Source organism: Ranitomeya imitator, chromosome 5 (assembly GCF_032444005.1).
Source record: "Ranitomeya imitator isolate aRanImi1 chromosome 5, aRanImi1.pri, whole genome shotgun sequence".
NCBI classification, from domain to species: Eukaryota; Metazoa; Chordata; class Amphibia; order Anura; family Dendrobatidae; genus Ranitomeya; species Ranitomeya imitator.
The window spans coordinates 292,387,203-292,404,190 of NC_091286.1; the positions used below are offsets into that span (position 1 = coordinate 292,387,203).

The following is a 16,988-nucleotide window of genomic DNA, read 5'->3' on the forward strand; positions in this document are numbered from 1 at the left end:
GAGTGCCAGGTTTTATTGTATATGTAGTTCTGGAATATGACAGCACTGAAGGATAATGGTGTCCTGGTCACTTCACGTTTGATTCTTCTCAATCTTTGGCATTTAATTTGTCTCTTTTATTCCCCAGCACAACTTTTGTGACCTTGTAAACTGTTTGCAACAAAACCTTTGATGGTTTGGTGACCGCACCCCAATATCTTAGCAATTTCAATAGTGCTTCATCCCTCTCTACGACTTTTAATTATTTTTGTCCTTTCAGAGTAAGTTAAATCTCTTCTTTTGCCCTTTTTATCTGCGGAAAACAAGCTGCCTAATAATTCTGCACACCTTGATAGAGGGTGATGATATCCTTAGGCCACATCCTCCCTCATTACACAAATATACATCTCCTGATCTGCTTCATATAATTAGCATTCAAGTTTATATTGCTTGGAGTTGGAAAATCATAAAAATGATGATATGGTCAAAATACTCACTTGACTAAAAATTGTGCACACAGTGTGAGCAATGTAGATGTGCCATTATGTACAATGAAGTGGAGTTACAATAGGCATTGTGTATAAAAGGCTGGCAGTGAGTGGAGCAGGCTCTCTACTGTAGGAGCAATAGCAGTGAACACTTGGACAGTTACAATTTGTCAGCAACTTTCTCTATACTTTATAATGACATTTCAAAACTAGACTGGGTATTCTACACGTCAGCTCCAATAACCAATATACAGTGGGGCAAAAAAGTATTTAGTCAGTCAGCAATAGTGCAAGTTCCACCACTTAAAAAGATGAGAGGCGTCTGTAATTTACATCATAGGTAGACCTCAACTATGGGAGACAAACTGAGAACAAAAAATCCAGAAAATCACATTGTCTGTTTTTTTAACATTTTATTTGCATATTATGGTGGAAAATAAGTATTTGGTCAGAAACAAACAATCAAGATTTCTGGCTCTCACAGACCTGTAACTTCTTCTTTAAGAGTCTCCTCTTTCCTCCACTCATTACCTGTAGTAATGGCACCTGTTTAAACTTGTTATCAGTATAAAAAGACACTTGTGCACACCCTCAAACAGTCTGACTCCAAACTCCACTATGGTGAAGACCAAAGAGCTGTCAAAGGACACCAGAAACAAAATTGTAGCCCTGCACCAGGCTGGGAAGACTGAATCTGCAATAGCCAACCAGCTTGGAGTGAAGAAATCAACAGTGGGAGCAATAATTAGAAAATGGAAGACATACAAGACCACTGATAATCTCCCTCGATCTGGGGCTCCACGCAAAATCCCACCCCGTGGGGTCAGAATGATCACAAGAACGGTGAGCAAAAATCCCAGAACCACGCGGGGGGACCTAGTGAATGAACTGCAGAGAGCTGGGACCAATATAACAAGGCCTACCATAAGTAACACACTACGCCACCATGGACTCAGATCCTGCAGTGCCAGACGTGTCCCACTGCTTAAGCCAGTACATGTCCGGGCCCGTCTGAAGTTTGCTAGAGAGCATTTGGATGATCCAGAGGAGTTTTGGGAGAATGTCCTATGGTCTGATGAAACCAAACTGGAACTGTTTGGTAGAAACACAACTTGTCGTGTTTGGAGGAAAAAGAATACTGAGTTGCATCCATCAAACACCATACCTACTGTAAAGCATGGTGGTGGAAACATCATGCTTTGGAGCTGTTTCTCTGCAAAGGGGCCAGGACGACTGATCCGGGTACATGAAAGAATGAATGGGGCCATGTATCGTGAGATTTTGAGTGCAAACCTCCTTCCATCAGCAAGGGCATTGAAGATGAAACGTGGCTGGGTCTTTCAACATGACAATGATCCAAAGCACACCGCCAGGGCAACGAAGGAGTGGCTTCGTAAGAAGCATTTCAAGGTCCTGGAGTTGCCTAGCCAGTCTCCAGATCTCAACCCTATAGAAAACCTTTGGAGGGAGTTGAAAGTCTGTGTTGCCAAGCGAAAAGCCAAAAACATCACTGCTCTAGAGGAGATCTGCATGGAGGAATGGGCCAACATACCATCAACAGTGCGTGGCAACCTTGTGAAGACTTACAGAAAACGTTTGACCTCTGTCATTGCCAACAAAGGATATATTACAAAGTATTGAGATGAAATTTTGTTTCTGACCAAATACTTATTTTCCACCATAATATGCAAATAAAATGTTAAAAAAAACAGACAATGTGATTTTCTGGATTTTTTTTTCTCAGTTTGTCTCCCATAGTTGAGGTCTACCTATGATGTAAATTACAGACGCCTCTCATCTTTTTAAGTGGTGGAACTTGCACTATTGCTGACTGACTAAATACTTTTTTGCTCCACTGTATATATATTTGCGCATCAAGCCTCTAGACCAGAGGCTAATGTGATGGTTTTTGGCAGTCTAATTAATTTAAGATAAAGACATCAGATACTAATTCTCACTGTTTTAGGTCTCTGGAGTCTCCGCTCCCCATGGATGAGGGATTTTGCTTCAGTGGATGGAAAATACTGCAGAGGATCCCATATTTCTTGGTTGCAAGACAATATTTCAGATGACATAAATGTTGGCGCTATATAAAGAGAAAAATGTTAACTACAAAACGTACAAAGTCATAGCTTCAGTACAGGACATTTAATATGCCAAGTATAAGTATTCTTACAGGGTAGGTCTGGTGTATATTATCATAAGTACAGGTGTTCTTTCAGGGTAGGTCTGATGTATATTATCATATGTACAGGTGTTCTTTCAGGCAGGTACAGACTGGGGCTGAAATTCAGCCCTGGCATTTGAAATCACACAGGCCCATGTTGTCCCCGTCCCCATGAACCAGATGGGATATATTACTAGTATTACCCTGGATGGAGGAAAGGAAGATTTTCTACAAGACCAATATTTCTAATGATACCCGTGACCTGCTGGGCTAAGTGACGGAGTCAGCGACTTTGTGCTCCATCACAACTCTTAACAGTATGGGTGTCTTGAGAACATGGATTCTGTTAACAACATAGCAAACAAGGCAGCCCATGACCAGACAGGCCCTTCTGGCATTTGCCAGAATTGACAGATGGCCAGTCCGACGCTGCTTACAGGGTAGGTCTGGTGTATATTATCATATGTACAGGTATTCTTACAGGGTAGATCTGGTGTATATTATATGTACAGGTATTCTTACAGGGTAGGTTTGGTGTATATTATTATAGGTACAGGTATTCTTACAGGGTAGATCTGGCATATATTATCATATGTACAGGTATTCTTACAGGATAGGTCTGGTGTATATTATATGTACAGGTATTCTTACAGGGTAGATCTGGTGCATATTATATGTACAGGTATTCTTACAGGGTAGGTTTGGTGTATATTATTATAGGTACAGGTATTCTTACAGGGTAGATCTGGCATATATTATCATATGTACAGGTATTCTTACAGGATAGGTCTGGTGTATATTATATGTACAGGTATTCTTACAAGGTAGATTTGGTGTATATTATATGTACAGGTATTCTTACAGGGTAGGTCTGGTGTATATTATATGTTCAGGCATTCTTACAGGGTAGGTCTGGTGTATATTATATGTACAGGTATTCTTACAGGGTAAGTCTGGTGCATATTATATGTTCAGGCATTCTTACAGGGTAGATCTGGTGAATATTAAATGTACAGGTATTCTTACAGGGTAGGTCTGGTGTATATTATATGTTCAGGTATTCTTACAGGGTAGGTCTGGTGTATATTATATGTTCAGGCATTCTTACAGGGTAGATCTGGTGAATATTATATGTACAGGTATTCTTACAGGGTAGGTCTGGTGTATATTATATGTTCAGGCATTCTTACAGGGTAGGTCTGGTGTATATTATATGTACATGTATTCTTACAGGGTAGATCTGGTGAATATTATATGTACAGGTATTCTTACAGGGTAGGTCTGGTGTATATTATATGTACAGGTATTCTTACAGGGTAGGTCTGGTGTATATTATATGTACAGGTATTCTTACAGGGTAGATCTGGTGTATATTATATGTACAGGTATTCTTACAGGGTAGATCTGGTGAATATTATATGTACAGGTATTCTTACAGGGTAGATCTGGTGAATATTATATGTACAGGTATTCTTACAGGGTAGATCTGGTGTATATTATATGTACAGGTATTCTTACAGGGTAGGTCTGGTGTATATTATATGTACAGGTATTCTTACAGGGTAGATCTGGTGAATATTATATGTACAGGTATTCTTACAGGGTAGATCTGGTGTATATTATATGTACAGGTATTCTTACAGGGTAGGTCTGGTGTATATTATATGTACAGGTATTCTTACAGGGTAGGTCTGGTGAATATTAAATGTACAGGTATTCTTACAGGGTAGATCTGGTGAATATTATATGTACAGGTATTCTTACAGGGTAGATCTGGTGTATATTATATGTACAGGTATTCTTACAGGGTAGGTCTGGTGTATATTATATGTACAGGTATTCTTACAGGGTAGGTCTGGTGAATATTAAATGTACAGGTATTCTTACAGGGTAGGTCTGGTGTATATTATATGTACAGGTATTCTTACAGGGTAGATCGGGTGTATATTATACTGTATGTACGGGTATTCTTACAGGGTAGATCTGGTGTATATTATCATATGTACAAGTATTCTTACAGGGTAGGTCTGGTGTATATTATATGTACAGGTATTCTTACAGGGTAGATCGGGTGTATACTATATGTACAGGTATTCTTACAGGGTAGATCGGGTGTATACTATATGTACAGGTATTCTTACAGGGTAGATCTGGTGTATATTATATGTACAGGTATTCTTACAGGGTAGGTCTGGTGTATATTGTATGTTCAGGTATTCTTACAGGGTAGGTCTGGTGTATATTATCATATGTACAGGTATTCTTACAGGGTAGGTCTGGTGTATATTATATGTACAGGTATTCTTACAGGGTAGATCTGGTGTATGTTATATGTACAGGTATTCTTACAGGGTAGGTCTGGTGTATATTATCATACAGTTAAGTCCATATATATTTGGACAGAGGCAACAAATTTCTAATTTTGGTTACAGACATTACCACAATGAATTTTAAACAAAACAATTCAGATGCAATTGACGTTCAGACTTTCAGCTTTCATTTGAGGGTATCCACAATTAAATTGGATGAAGGGTTTAGGAGTTTCAGCTCCTTAACATGTGCCACCCTATTTTTAAAGGGACCGAAGGTAATTGGACAGATTAAATAATTTTAAATAAAATGTTCATTTCTAGTACTTGGTTGAAAACCCTTTGTTGGCCAGGACTGCCTGAAGTCTTGAACTCATGGACATCACCAGACGCTGTGTTTCCTCCTTTTTGATTCTCTGCCAGGCCTTCACTACGGTGGTTTTCAGTTGCTGTTTGTTTGTGGGCCTTTCTGTCTGAAGTTTAGTCTTTAACAAGTGAAATGCATGCTCAATTGGGTTGAGATCAGGTGACTGACTTGGCCATTCAAGAATATTCTACTTCTTTGCTTTAATAAACTCCTGGGTTGCTTTGGCTTTATGTTTTGGGTCATTGTCCATCTGTAGTATGAAACGACGACCAATCAGTTTTGCTGCATTTGGCTGGATCTGAGCACACAGTATGGCTCTGAATACCTCAGAATTCATTCGGCTGCTTCTGTCCTGTGTCACATCATCAATAAACACTAGTGACCCAGTGCCACTGGCAGCCATGCATGCCCAAGCCATCACACTGCCTCCGCTGTGTTTTACAGATGATGTGGTATGCTTTGGATCATGAGCTGTACCACGCCTTCGCCATACTTTTCTCTTCCATCATTCTGGTAGAGGTTGATCTTGGTTTCATCTGTCCAAAGAATGTTCTTCCAGAACTGTGCTGGCTTTTTTAGATGTTTTTTTAGCAAAGTCCAGTCTAGCCTTTTTATTCTTGATGCTTATGAGTGGCTTGCACCGTGTAGTGAACCCCCTGTATTTACTTTCATGCAGTATTCTCTTTATGGTATATTTGGATATTGATACGCCGACCTCCTGGAGAGTGTTGTCACTTGGTTGGCTGTTGTGAAGGGGTTTCTCTTCACCATGGAGATTATTCTGCGATCATCCACCACTGTTGTCTGAGTGGCAAAATCTTCAGTTTGGCACATCCTGAGTTCATCAGTGCTTTCTTTCTCAGGATGTGCCAAACTGAAGATTTTGCCACTCCTAATATTGTAGCAATTTCTCCTATAGGAATATAGAAAAACACTGGCGCTCACCCTAGAAAACGATACTCCTCAGCTGCTAGAATCAAACAGGGTAGTGCCCACCTGTATATATGTAACATATAAAACAAAATAGAAACCGCGCTTTAGGAGAAAGAATAAAAAACCTAGAGTGATCCAAGGATAAAATGCCAAGCAAAAAAACAGTCCTACTCCAATTGGTAGGACAGAAGTAGCAATAGTTAAATGGTAGAAATATAGCAACTCAACAAACTGCCCACATAATAGACCTGCAATACTGTCACCAAAGAGAAAGCTGTAGCTGTCAGCTTACCTATATATGTAAGGTGCTGCGGCGTGCGGTGCGCTGCTAGAGGTTGGCTTGCTGATTGCAGATGACTGGGGCTGCGGCACTGTCTGTGCCAGATGGTGGAGCGCAATGTGGGACCAGGGGCGCTCCGACCGGTAGCACTTCATGGAAACCACGAGGAGTGAAAAAGATGGCCGGTAGGCTCCTCCTACTAGTGACGTCACTTTCAGTATGGAGCGCTGAGGCGCTCAAAAAGGGGGAAAGGGAGACTAACCAACGCGTTTTAAAGAGGCTGCGCTCTTCTTCATCAGGGTTACCGCTATCCAAAACCCCCCCTGCCATATATACACTACACCCATCCTATTAACTCCGAACTCCCCAACAAGTGCCAATGTCACCATATATTACTATTGTATGCCGGATAAAAATAAGAATAAAAATTACTAGCCAAAAAGCGAGAGTTTTCATTGATCAAGCATCAGAATTGTGTCATACTGTGTACATAGTTGCTTCACAGATGCTTCCTGCTATTAGTATTACATTAAATGATTTAGAAATGTTTAAAAAGGGAGAGGTCCCGTGCTCACAATGTTACCACTATGACCCATTTTTGGTGGAACAATCCTACCCACCTAATTCATTGGTTTAAGGATCGAATAGGGCCTGTGATGAGAAAATTGAGCATAAAAATAATTTATATATATATATATATATATATATATATATATATATATATACATAAAAATCTGTACGAAACTAGTTTACCATTACTTTCTCCCACTAAAACCCACCGCATGGTATATTCATAAATGATGTTAATAACCAATAAAAACCTATTAAAATGCTATTAAAAAGCGAATAGTTCCAATTCTTGATTTAGACCCCTAGGGGCCAGGCTGTCCAGGGTAAAAATCCAATGCGTTTCCGCCCTGGACATATTCCTGATAAAATCCCCCCACTTAGGTTTTGATGGACTCTTTGAATGCCAGTGAAGCGTACTCCTTTAGTTGATTTATTATGTCTGTCTACAAAATGCCGCGATAAAGGGTGTCCTGTGTAGCCCTTTGGGATATTTTTCAGGTGTTCCTTAATTCGAGTCATAAGGCAACGTTTGGTCCACCCCACATAAAGTTTATTGCAGGGGCATTGAATTAAATAAATAACACCTGTTGAAAAGCAGGTGATGTTTTCCTTAATAGTAAATTCCTTATTACCATTTGCATCCTTAAATGTGAGCTGCCGTACTATTTTAAAACTAGTATTTATGCAGCAAAAACAGCTACCACACGGTACAAAGCCTGCATTATTATTATTATTATTCTTTATTGTTATAGCGCCATTTATTCCATGGCGCTTTACATGTGAGGAGGGGTATACATAGTAAAAAAGATTGCATTAGATTGTGAGGATGTTCCTGGCCGCCTTGCTCCATTACCTGCGGCCAGTTTAGTAGTGGGGGCTAACATATGGCCCAAGGATTGGGCTTTTCTATATATAAACCTCGGGTGAATAGGTAAATAATCCCCCACCAGTTTGTCGCCTCGTAGGACTGCCTAGTGTTTCTCAATAATTTTTTTAAAAAGATTATGTCCTACATGAAACTGCGATATAAATGGTAATTGACCTATTTGGTCTCTGATATTAGCTTCTTCCGAAGAAATTGGTTTAACAGGATGTATTAGTTCATTTCTTGATATGGTTGCCATTTCCCTTTTTGCTCGTTCTAATAGGGCTTTTGGATAGCCCTTATCCAGGAACTGCTGTGTTAGGACTTCTGATTCTCTATGATAATCATCTTCTTTAGTACAGTTGCGTTTTATATGGGTAAACTGGCTCTTAGGTATATTAGTGAGCCATATGGGGAGGTGGCAGCTCGTTATGTGGATAAAGCTATTCACATCCACTTGTTTGCGGTAACACTTGGTAAACAATTGGTTTCCCTCCACATATATTTTGAGGTCCAAAAAGTTAACGTTCGTGCTACTTATTGTGGGGGGTGAACTCCAGGCTGTACTCGTTTTCATTTAGATTAGATATAAACACATCAAGGTCGTTTTGTGTGCATTCCCAAACGAACAAGATGTCATCAATAAATCTACGCCAAAAAAACAGGCCTTCTTGGAGTTGTCCCATCAGATATATTTTTGACTCCTCCCATTTGGCTACATACAGATTGGCGTAGCTCGGGGCAAACCGCGTCCCCATAGCCGTACCCCACTTTTGCAAGAAGAATTGTTCCTCATATTAAAAATAATTGTGTTGTAAAATAAACCGGATACATTCCTGGATGAATTGAGTCTGTGTCTGCGTATAAATGCCCAGTAACTCAAGATAATAACCGGCCACTTGATAACCCATGTCCTGATTGATTATCGTATGTATATAAAGACTTAATATCTAACGTACCTAGAATATAGCTGGGTTTCCAACTAACAGTTTCTAGGACTTGTAATACGTGGCCTGTGTCTTTCAGGTATGCCGGTATTAAAGATATACATTTCTGCAGATGGATGTCAACATACTTGGAGAGATTTGACGTAAGGCTATTGATCCCAGAGATAATTGGTCTCCCAGGGGGGCACGTTGGGTTCTTATGTAATTTTGAGATGTGATAAAAAACGCTATACTTGGGGTGCGGTTCCTCACAAACTCAAATTCTTTCTTATTTAGGATACCCATAGATTTCTCTTTAGAGCATAAGATATTTAATTTCTTCACAAAATGTTCAGTTGGATCAGTGTTCAATTTTTTATACGTGATTTCATTGCTAAGGAGTCTGATAGATTCCTCCTGATACATGGATCTTTTTAGTATCACTATCCCTCCACACTTGTCTGCTAGCCGTACTATAATGTCATTATTGTCTTGCAGTGCCCTTATAGCTGTTCTTTCCTGTACAGTTAGATTGTAAAATACATTTTTTTGTAGTTTTTTTCCTGCCCATTTTTCTGATATCTGCCGTGACTAACGAGTCGAATGTACAGAAGGCGTTAGAAAACTCTTGTACAGGGGTGAATTTAGAGGGATTGGATAATGTATGGATATATTCAGTTCCTGTTGAGTTCAAGTTCCTGGTGATTGTATTTTCCTTTTTTTAAAAATACTTTTTCAAAGCTAAATTAGGTATTTTTTCATAAAGATATATAAATTAAACGGGTTTGCCGTGGATGTAGGTGAAAATTTCAATCCCTTTTGTAATATTTTATTTTTTATTTTTTTTATTTTTATATAGCGCTAACATATTCCGCAGCGCTTTACATTTTGCACACATTATCATCACTGTCCCCGATGGGGCTCACAATCTAAATCCCCTATCAGTATGTCTTTGGAATGTGGGAGGAAACCGGAGTGCCCGGAGGAAACCCACGCAAACACGGAGAGAACATACAAACTCTTTGCAGATGTTGTCCTTGGTGGGATTTGAACCCAGGACCCCAGCGCTGCAAGGCTGCAGTGCTAACCACTGCACCACCGTGCCGCCCAGTTATATATCTTTTGCTCATTACTATTTTTCTGACTAACTATTTTATCTTTGGGGCGTTCCCCCCCCCCTCCTACCTCTTTTTGCTTTGTTGACCTTACCCGGTAAAATTCCCGATTGATGGAGGGACGACATTGAGGTGCTTTTGGTCCTCTCAAATTCCTTCCAGATGGTCCATTAACTGGTGGGTTTTTAACCGATTCAACTCTTTCATTGTTAATTTGTGGAAGGCGGGAACCGCTGGGGTTCTCATTTTGAGGTTCCCTCTTGGAGATATAATTGGTTTTCCCATTGGTTGTATCACGTCCCTGATGCTCCCTTACACGGGGATCTGCTTGGCAGGAGGGTTCTCTACCCTCGTTACTATCCTCATATGATCAGAGTGGTGAGAACCTATTAGATGTAATGGTTGGACAAAGGGAGAGCCCACTGGGTCACGCCTGTGGATCATCAGGTATCGGAGCGTTCGGGTATAGGGTGATATCCAGTGAATTATTACAATTCATTGAATTGAGAGAATCCAGGTTTAAAGGAGGAGGTTCCCGGCGAACCGAGACCGGTGTGTACTGTGTTGAATTTGAGTTTGCGTAAACCGAAAACTCAACTCAGTTCTCAAAATCTTCATGTGATGGTGTTAGATTATACTCATCAAGTATTACAAGCTCATTAGATTCATGTTGAGGGCTCCTAGGGGATGTATTGTCTGCGTACTTCATATATAAATGGTCTGGTATGTTGTCTCTTAAATTTCTTAATTTTCCTGGAAATAATATATTTTTCTTTTTCTTTTAGTCTGTACAGGATATTGTCTCTTTAAAATCACTTATATTGGTGCATTTTTTTAATTGATCAAATATATCAATAATGGATTTGCTAGTTTTATTTAAATTAGATGATCTCTTATTTATGATGAATTGGACTGCTTTCAAAGAGAAGTCCTTGAACATGCAGTCCCATTCAGCCTGTGTATTAGGGTCCCCAAAGTCGCCCGCAAGTGTCTTATAGATGGTTAAACTTTAGGAGCTATCTGTGCTTGTACGTATTTTCTAGTGAAGCTATTTCCCACATGTCACGCATTTCAATAAATAGCAGCTTCTCTAATGTTTTCAATAGTCCTCTAGCTTTGTTGGACTCTGTTATAGATGGTTCATTATGTAGAAATCGCTCCTTAATAAAGGATATGCGATGATCACTATCTTGCCATAGCACACTCAGGGCCATTGTGTGTGAGAAATTTATAGCTGAAAACAGGGAGGGGGCTGCCAAAGAGTATAAGCACTACACAAGAAAACAAGAATATAGAAAAACACTGGCGCTCACCCTAGAAAATGATACTCCTCAGCTGCTAGAATGAAACAGGGTAGTGCCCACCCGTATATGTGTAACATATAAAACAAAATAGAAACCGAGCTTGAGGAGAAAGAATAAAAAACCTTCAGATTGATCCAAGGATAAAATGCCAAGCAAAACAACAGTCCTACTCCAATTGGTAGGACAGTAGTAGCAATAGTTAAATGGTAGAAATACAGCAACTCAACAAACTGCCCACATAATAGACCTGCAATACTGTCACCAAAGAGAAAGCTGTAGCTGTCAGCTTACCTATGTATGTAAGGTGCTGCGGCATGTGGTGCGCTGCTAGAGGTTGGCTTGCTGGTTGCAGATAGCAGATGACCGGGGCTGCAGCACTGTCTGTGTCAGGTGGTGGAGCACTACGTGTGGTGCGCTTCTGAAGGTTTACTTTTTTCAGTTAACCGGGGCTACGGCACTGTCTGTGCCAGATGGTGGAGCGCAATGTGGGACCAGGGGCGCTCCGGCCGGTAGTGCTTCCTGGAAACCACGAGGAGTGAAAAAGATGGCCGGTAGGCTCCTCCTACTAGTGATGTCACTTTCAGTATGGAGCACTGAGGCGCTCAAAAAGGGGGAAAGGGAGACTAACCAACGCATTTCAAAGAGGCTGCGCTCTTCTTCATCAGGGTTACCGCTATCCAAAACTCCCCTGCCATATATACACTCCAGCCATACATGCGCACCACCCATCCTAGTAACCCCTTCATCTATCTTCAGTACAGTCACTTGCAGACCCATGGATCTGCTGCAGCGCTATTTGTACACGCTTTATCTATTGCTTCATCTGGTGAGTACAATCTGACTATATTAATTCTATCTACACCGGATAAGACCCTGTTTTGCGCTTATCTTTCCAGTAGTATTTCGTAAACCCTGATGAAGGGCAGGCAAGCCATGGCCTTGACAGCACTGCTGCAGAGGTCCCACCTACGGATGGAAGTAACATCCCCAACCAGGGTAGCTGGGACTCCAACCTGCAGATGTCCCTACAGCAACTCGACACAGGCAATCATGAATAATGACTGAAGCTGATCCGGCAATTTTAAGAGCGAGCCGAGTGTCAGGCTGAATAAGAGGCTGAGAGAGCTGAACGACAGGTCGAGCGAGAGGCTGCCAAGTGACAGGCCTAAATAGAGCGAGACCATCAGCTGTCATTATCCTGAATCCAGAAGGAGCCATCCACCTCACTTAACAGTGAGTCCGGTAATGTCCACTCCTTTAAATCCCATTCCGAGCATTTTCCTGTCATGGACAAGGACGTGGATCTAAACACGTTTTTGAAGGGGTTTGAAAAGGCCTGCAGACAATACCAGTTGCCTGTTGACCAGTGGACACAATATTTAATCCCAGGGCTACGAAGAAAAGCTCTGGAGGTCTTCGCCTCTCTCCCTTAAGATCATGATGGAGACTATGAGGCCATCAAAAAGGCTCTGATCAGGAAATATCAGCTGACTCCTGAGATGTACTGAAAAAGTTCCAGACCATGCAACGTGGACCTCATAGCAGCTACGGTTATGTGGTGGATGGGCTCAGAAACAACTTTGAACAGTGGGTCCATGGACTATCGGTTACCACGTTCGAGAAACTGAAGGACCTGATGATGAAAGACCAATTTCTTGAACTTTGGCCTGTGGAGTTGCTACAGTTTGTAATGGAAAAGAAGCCAAAGAAGTCTGCCAAGGCCACACAGATTGCAGATACCTATGAGTCGAATTATACACCTGAGGTGTGGAAGTCAGCCGTCGCCAGCTGGAAAGGAAGTAAGCCATCACATAATCCCCCTGCCACCCAGTCCTTGGGGGGTCCTGCACCAGCATCCGGCCTGTATATAACTCTCGTTGGTGCTATATCTGCAACTGAACTGGTCACATCAGTCTCACAAGCCTGGAGAGGCAAAAGAGTAACTCAACACTCAAAGCCCAGAGGCCCACTGCAGCTGTTATTTTTGTGGGTTGGGTGCCTGGGAGGGCCCGTGAAAATTTTCAACCAGTTACTGTGGGTGACACCATGACTGGTGGGGCTCAGGAATACCAGTGCAGAATGAAATCTCATCCGGTGATGCTCAGAATCCCCTAAAAGGAGCAAGCATCGGAGCTAGGGGCAATGGCAACAGGCATGGGGATCATGAAGCAGGTGGTTCCCGTGCAGCTAACCAGTGTGACGATGAACTATGACATGGCTGGTGGTAGCTCCCCATGATTAGCACCACTCCTGAGGTAAAGGGGAGGGGGAGAAAGTTTTACATGCAGTCTGTCTGGATGGTGGGAAAGTGTGTCCCACAGCCTGTCAGGGTGAAGGAAAAGTGTTAGCCAAAGCCTGTCAGGATACTGGAAAGGTGTGTCCCATGGTCTGTCAGGATGGTAGGAAAGTGTGTCCCACAGCCTGTCAAGATTGTGGAAAGTAGTGTCCACAGTCTGTCAGTCTGGTGGGAAAGTACTGTCCTCAGTCTGTCAGGATAAAGGGAAAGTAGTATCCACAGTCTATCAGGGTGGTGGGAAAGTGGTACTGATAGCTGGTTGGGATGGTGGGAAAAGAGTGTCCTCAGTCTGTCAGGGTGGTGGGAAAGTAATATCTCCAGTCTGTCAGGGTAGTGGGAAAGCAGTACTGATAGCCATTAGGGATGGTGGGAAAGGAGTGTCCCCGGTTTATCAGGGTAATGGGAAAGTGTTGTAATCTGCTGGGGAGAAAGCCTGCATAGCTGCTGTCACCCGCCGTCAGAGTGTCCAGAACGCAGATAACGTGCTGCCTTCTGGATCCTCCTCCCCCAGCAGGATAACAGAACCAGTTACTGACTCCAAGCAGGTCCCAAAGGGCTGGGTTGCTAACCGTCCAGAAATTCCTGGACATTGTGAAAATAGGGCAGCTTTTTATCCTGTCTTTAAACAAAACTTGAGATGTCTGTGATATTTTTTGAGGCTGAAGAAAATGACACTGATTATGTTCATTGTAACTATAATTTTACAGTTTACAGTGAATGCAGCCGATGTATTCATATCACAATTATGGGCTGACGACAAGTATCATAACAATATGTATGGTTTTCCAATGTATCCGTAAAAAATATTGTCTGTCTGTCATTTTTTGATCAGCTGTCGAGAAAAAATAAAAAGTCAAGTTGGCAACGCTGCGTCTGGGAGTGACGAGATGCTGCGGCTTCTCCCTGCCCTGCTCCATGTGTTCGAGTGTCTCCTGTATGTGTATATATCAAACCATACCCGGCTGTAATTGTGCAGCCAGTGACTAATTCATAGTGCCCACGATTTTGACAGCGTGTATCCAGTGACTGATTCTCTTTAGAAGAAAAGGTGCATTGTATAAAACAGTCACTTCCGAGCTGACATTAAGGTACTGTGGCACCCCTAGGGGTATTTGCCACAAAAATAGTTACTGACAGTAAGTACAAATACTAAAATAGCAAGACTGCACTACCACCTCCGGCCAGAAGGGGGAGCTCCAGAGACTCCCCTTGATCCATTCTGGTCTGAGAGAAGAAATGGCAGTTGGGCCAAGGAGCTGATAGTGAGAGGTCATACAGTTGAATCTCTAACAGCCCTGTGACTGTTACCAGGCCTAAATCACCGGCCTGAGGAGAAGAGGGATAGAGAAAAAGGACATTGGGAGAACCGGGTAGCATTAATCACTACCCAGAACAGGCGCAAAGATGGATACCGGATCCGTGGCTGTATTCATTATATATAATACAGCAACCGGAAAAACGTGAGGTGATATCAGCTTCACTAGGGCCGGACGCAGCAACAGACACAGAGTTCAGCGGTACTCCCAGAGGGGGTAAACCGATAAAAGGACTCGGGTTGCCCGTCGAACCAGGACCCGGAGGGGACAGATTGGGCCGGCAGCCAGTTCACATACAGCAGCAGGGCCACACAGAAATTGCGCACAATAAGAGGCGAAGACCCCGGCAGGGTCAAAGTAACTCAGAGTTCCCATACAGACTCCAGTGACAGGACTGGTTGTAAATCCTTTTATGTTAAAGTAAACTGGTTAAACGTTTCAGTGCCTCAGTCTTTCATTTGGACAATAGCCATCTATCCAGGATCGAGATCGTCACCGCTGGGAGAACCTGCTGCTGATCAAGTAAGTGCCTGTCCCCTCATGATACCCCTTACACTGTGCATTGCCTGAGGCCACAGCACCGGGTCAAGCCACCCGTGACATCCCCCTCAAGAGACAGACTCCATTGGTCCGGTGCTGGGTATCCCGGTCTCCTGGGCGTCACAGTACCTTCACACATAACGATATTGTTAACGATATCGTTGCTATTTGTGACGTAGCAACGATATCGTTAATGAAATCGTTATGTGTGACAGCGACCAACGATCAGGCCCCTGCTGGGAGATCGTTGGTCGCTGAATAAAGTCCAGAACTTTATTTCGTCGCTGGACTCCCTGGAGACATCGCTGGATCGGCGTGTGTGACACCGATCCAGCGATGTCTTCACTGGTAACCAGGGTAAACATCGGGTAACTAAGCGCAGGGCCGCGCTTAGTAACCCGATGTTTACCCTGGTTACCATGCTAAAAGTAAAAAAAAACAAACACTAGATACTTACTTACAGCCGTCTGTCCTCCAGCGCTGTGCTCTGCTTCTCTGCACTCCTCCTGTACTGGCTGTGAGCCGGAAAGCAGAGCGGTGACGTCACCGCTCTGCTTTCCGGCTCCCAGACAGTACAGGAGGAGTGCAGAGCACAGCGCTGGAGGACAGACAGCTGTAGGTAAGTATCTAGTGTTTGTTTTTTTTACTTTTAGCATGGTAACCAGGGTAAACATCGGGTTACTAAGCGCGGCCCTGCGCTTAGTTACCCGATGTTTACCCTGGTTACCGGCATCGTTGGTCGCTGGAGAGCGGTCTGTGTGACAGCTCTCCAGCGACCAAACAGCGACGCTGCAGCGATCCGGATCGTTGTCGGTATCGCTGCAGCGTCGCTAAATGTGAAGGGGCCTTTAGACTTCTGGGCACAACGCTACACCCTGTATACCAACCAGCAGAGACTGACCAGGCTGCTTCTCTCCCAAGATTACATGTCATTAGCTACTGAAGGCAACACCCAGTTAGATAGTATATCTCAATATCCTGCTTTGAGTAGTTCTGGCTCCAAAATTTAACCCATTACAGACTAGACCTATTTTGAAGACCAATTGTTTTGTTTTCCATTGTTTTGGTTTTTTTTTAAATTCTTTTTCAAGAGCCATTTATTTGAATCAACATGGCTTGTTTTTTTCTCATATACTTTTCATGTACTTTGTGTAGTTTTCAGTAGAGCAATTTAGGGAGTTCATGTAATTTGTTCATTTCCCTTTATTCCTTTTTTGTTTAAGTGGCGGATTGAAAAAAAAAGCAAACTAAAAATGTAATTTGTAGCAATATGTTATATGTTCATGTGGCCTCTAGGGGTCTCACTACTTTAATGTGTGTTCTATATTCTTTGTTTGGAACTTGTTGGATGTTGTGGTACTCGGAATTCATGTAATGGAGGTTGAGACATGATGTGAATAAAGAGCCTGGAGATACACACAGAGTGTGATTTATGACAGGATTCATCAAACAGAACATGGTGGCAGCCGAGCACAGAACCTGCAAATTCTTAGAGCTTATATGAGGCTGGAACTGCACAGATCACTGCAACTG

At 42.4% G+C, this 16,988-nt stretch overlaps 1 protein-coding gene across 1 annotated transcript in view; it reads right to left on the reverse strand.

Moving 5' to 3' along the window:
* LOC138637737 (uncharacterized) overlaps positions 1-16,988 on the reverse strand; it is a 383,106-nt gene that overhangs the window by 15,124 nt on the left and 350,994 nt on the right. The window contains exon 51 of the mRNA XM_069726649.1: positions 2,426-2,553. Within this exon, the coding sequence (XP_069582750.1) occupies positions 2,426-2,553 (128 nt within the window). The remainder of the gene's footprint in view (positions 1-2,425; positions 2,554-16,988) is intronic.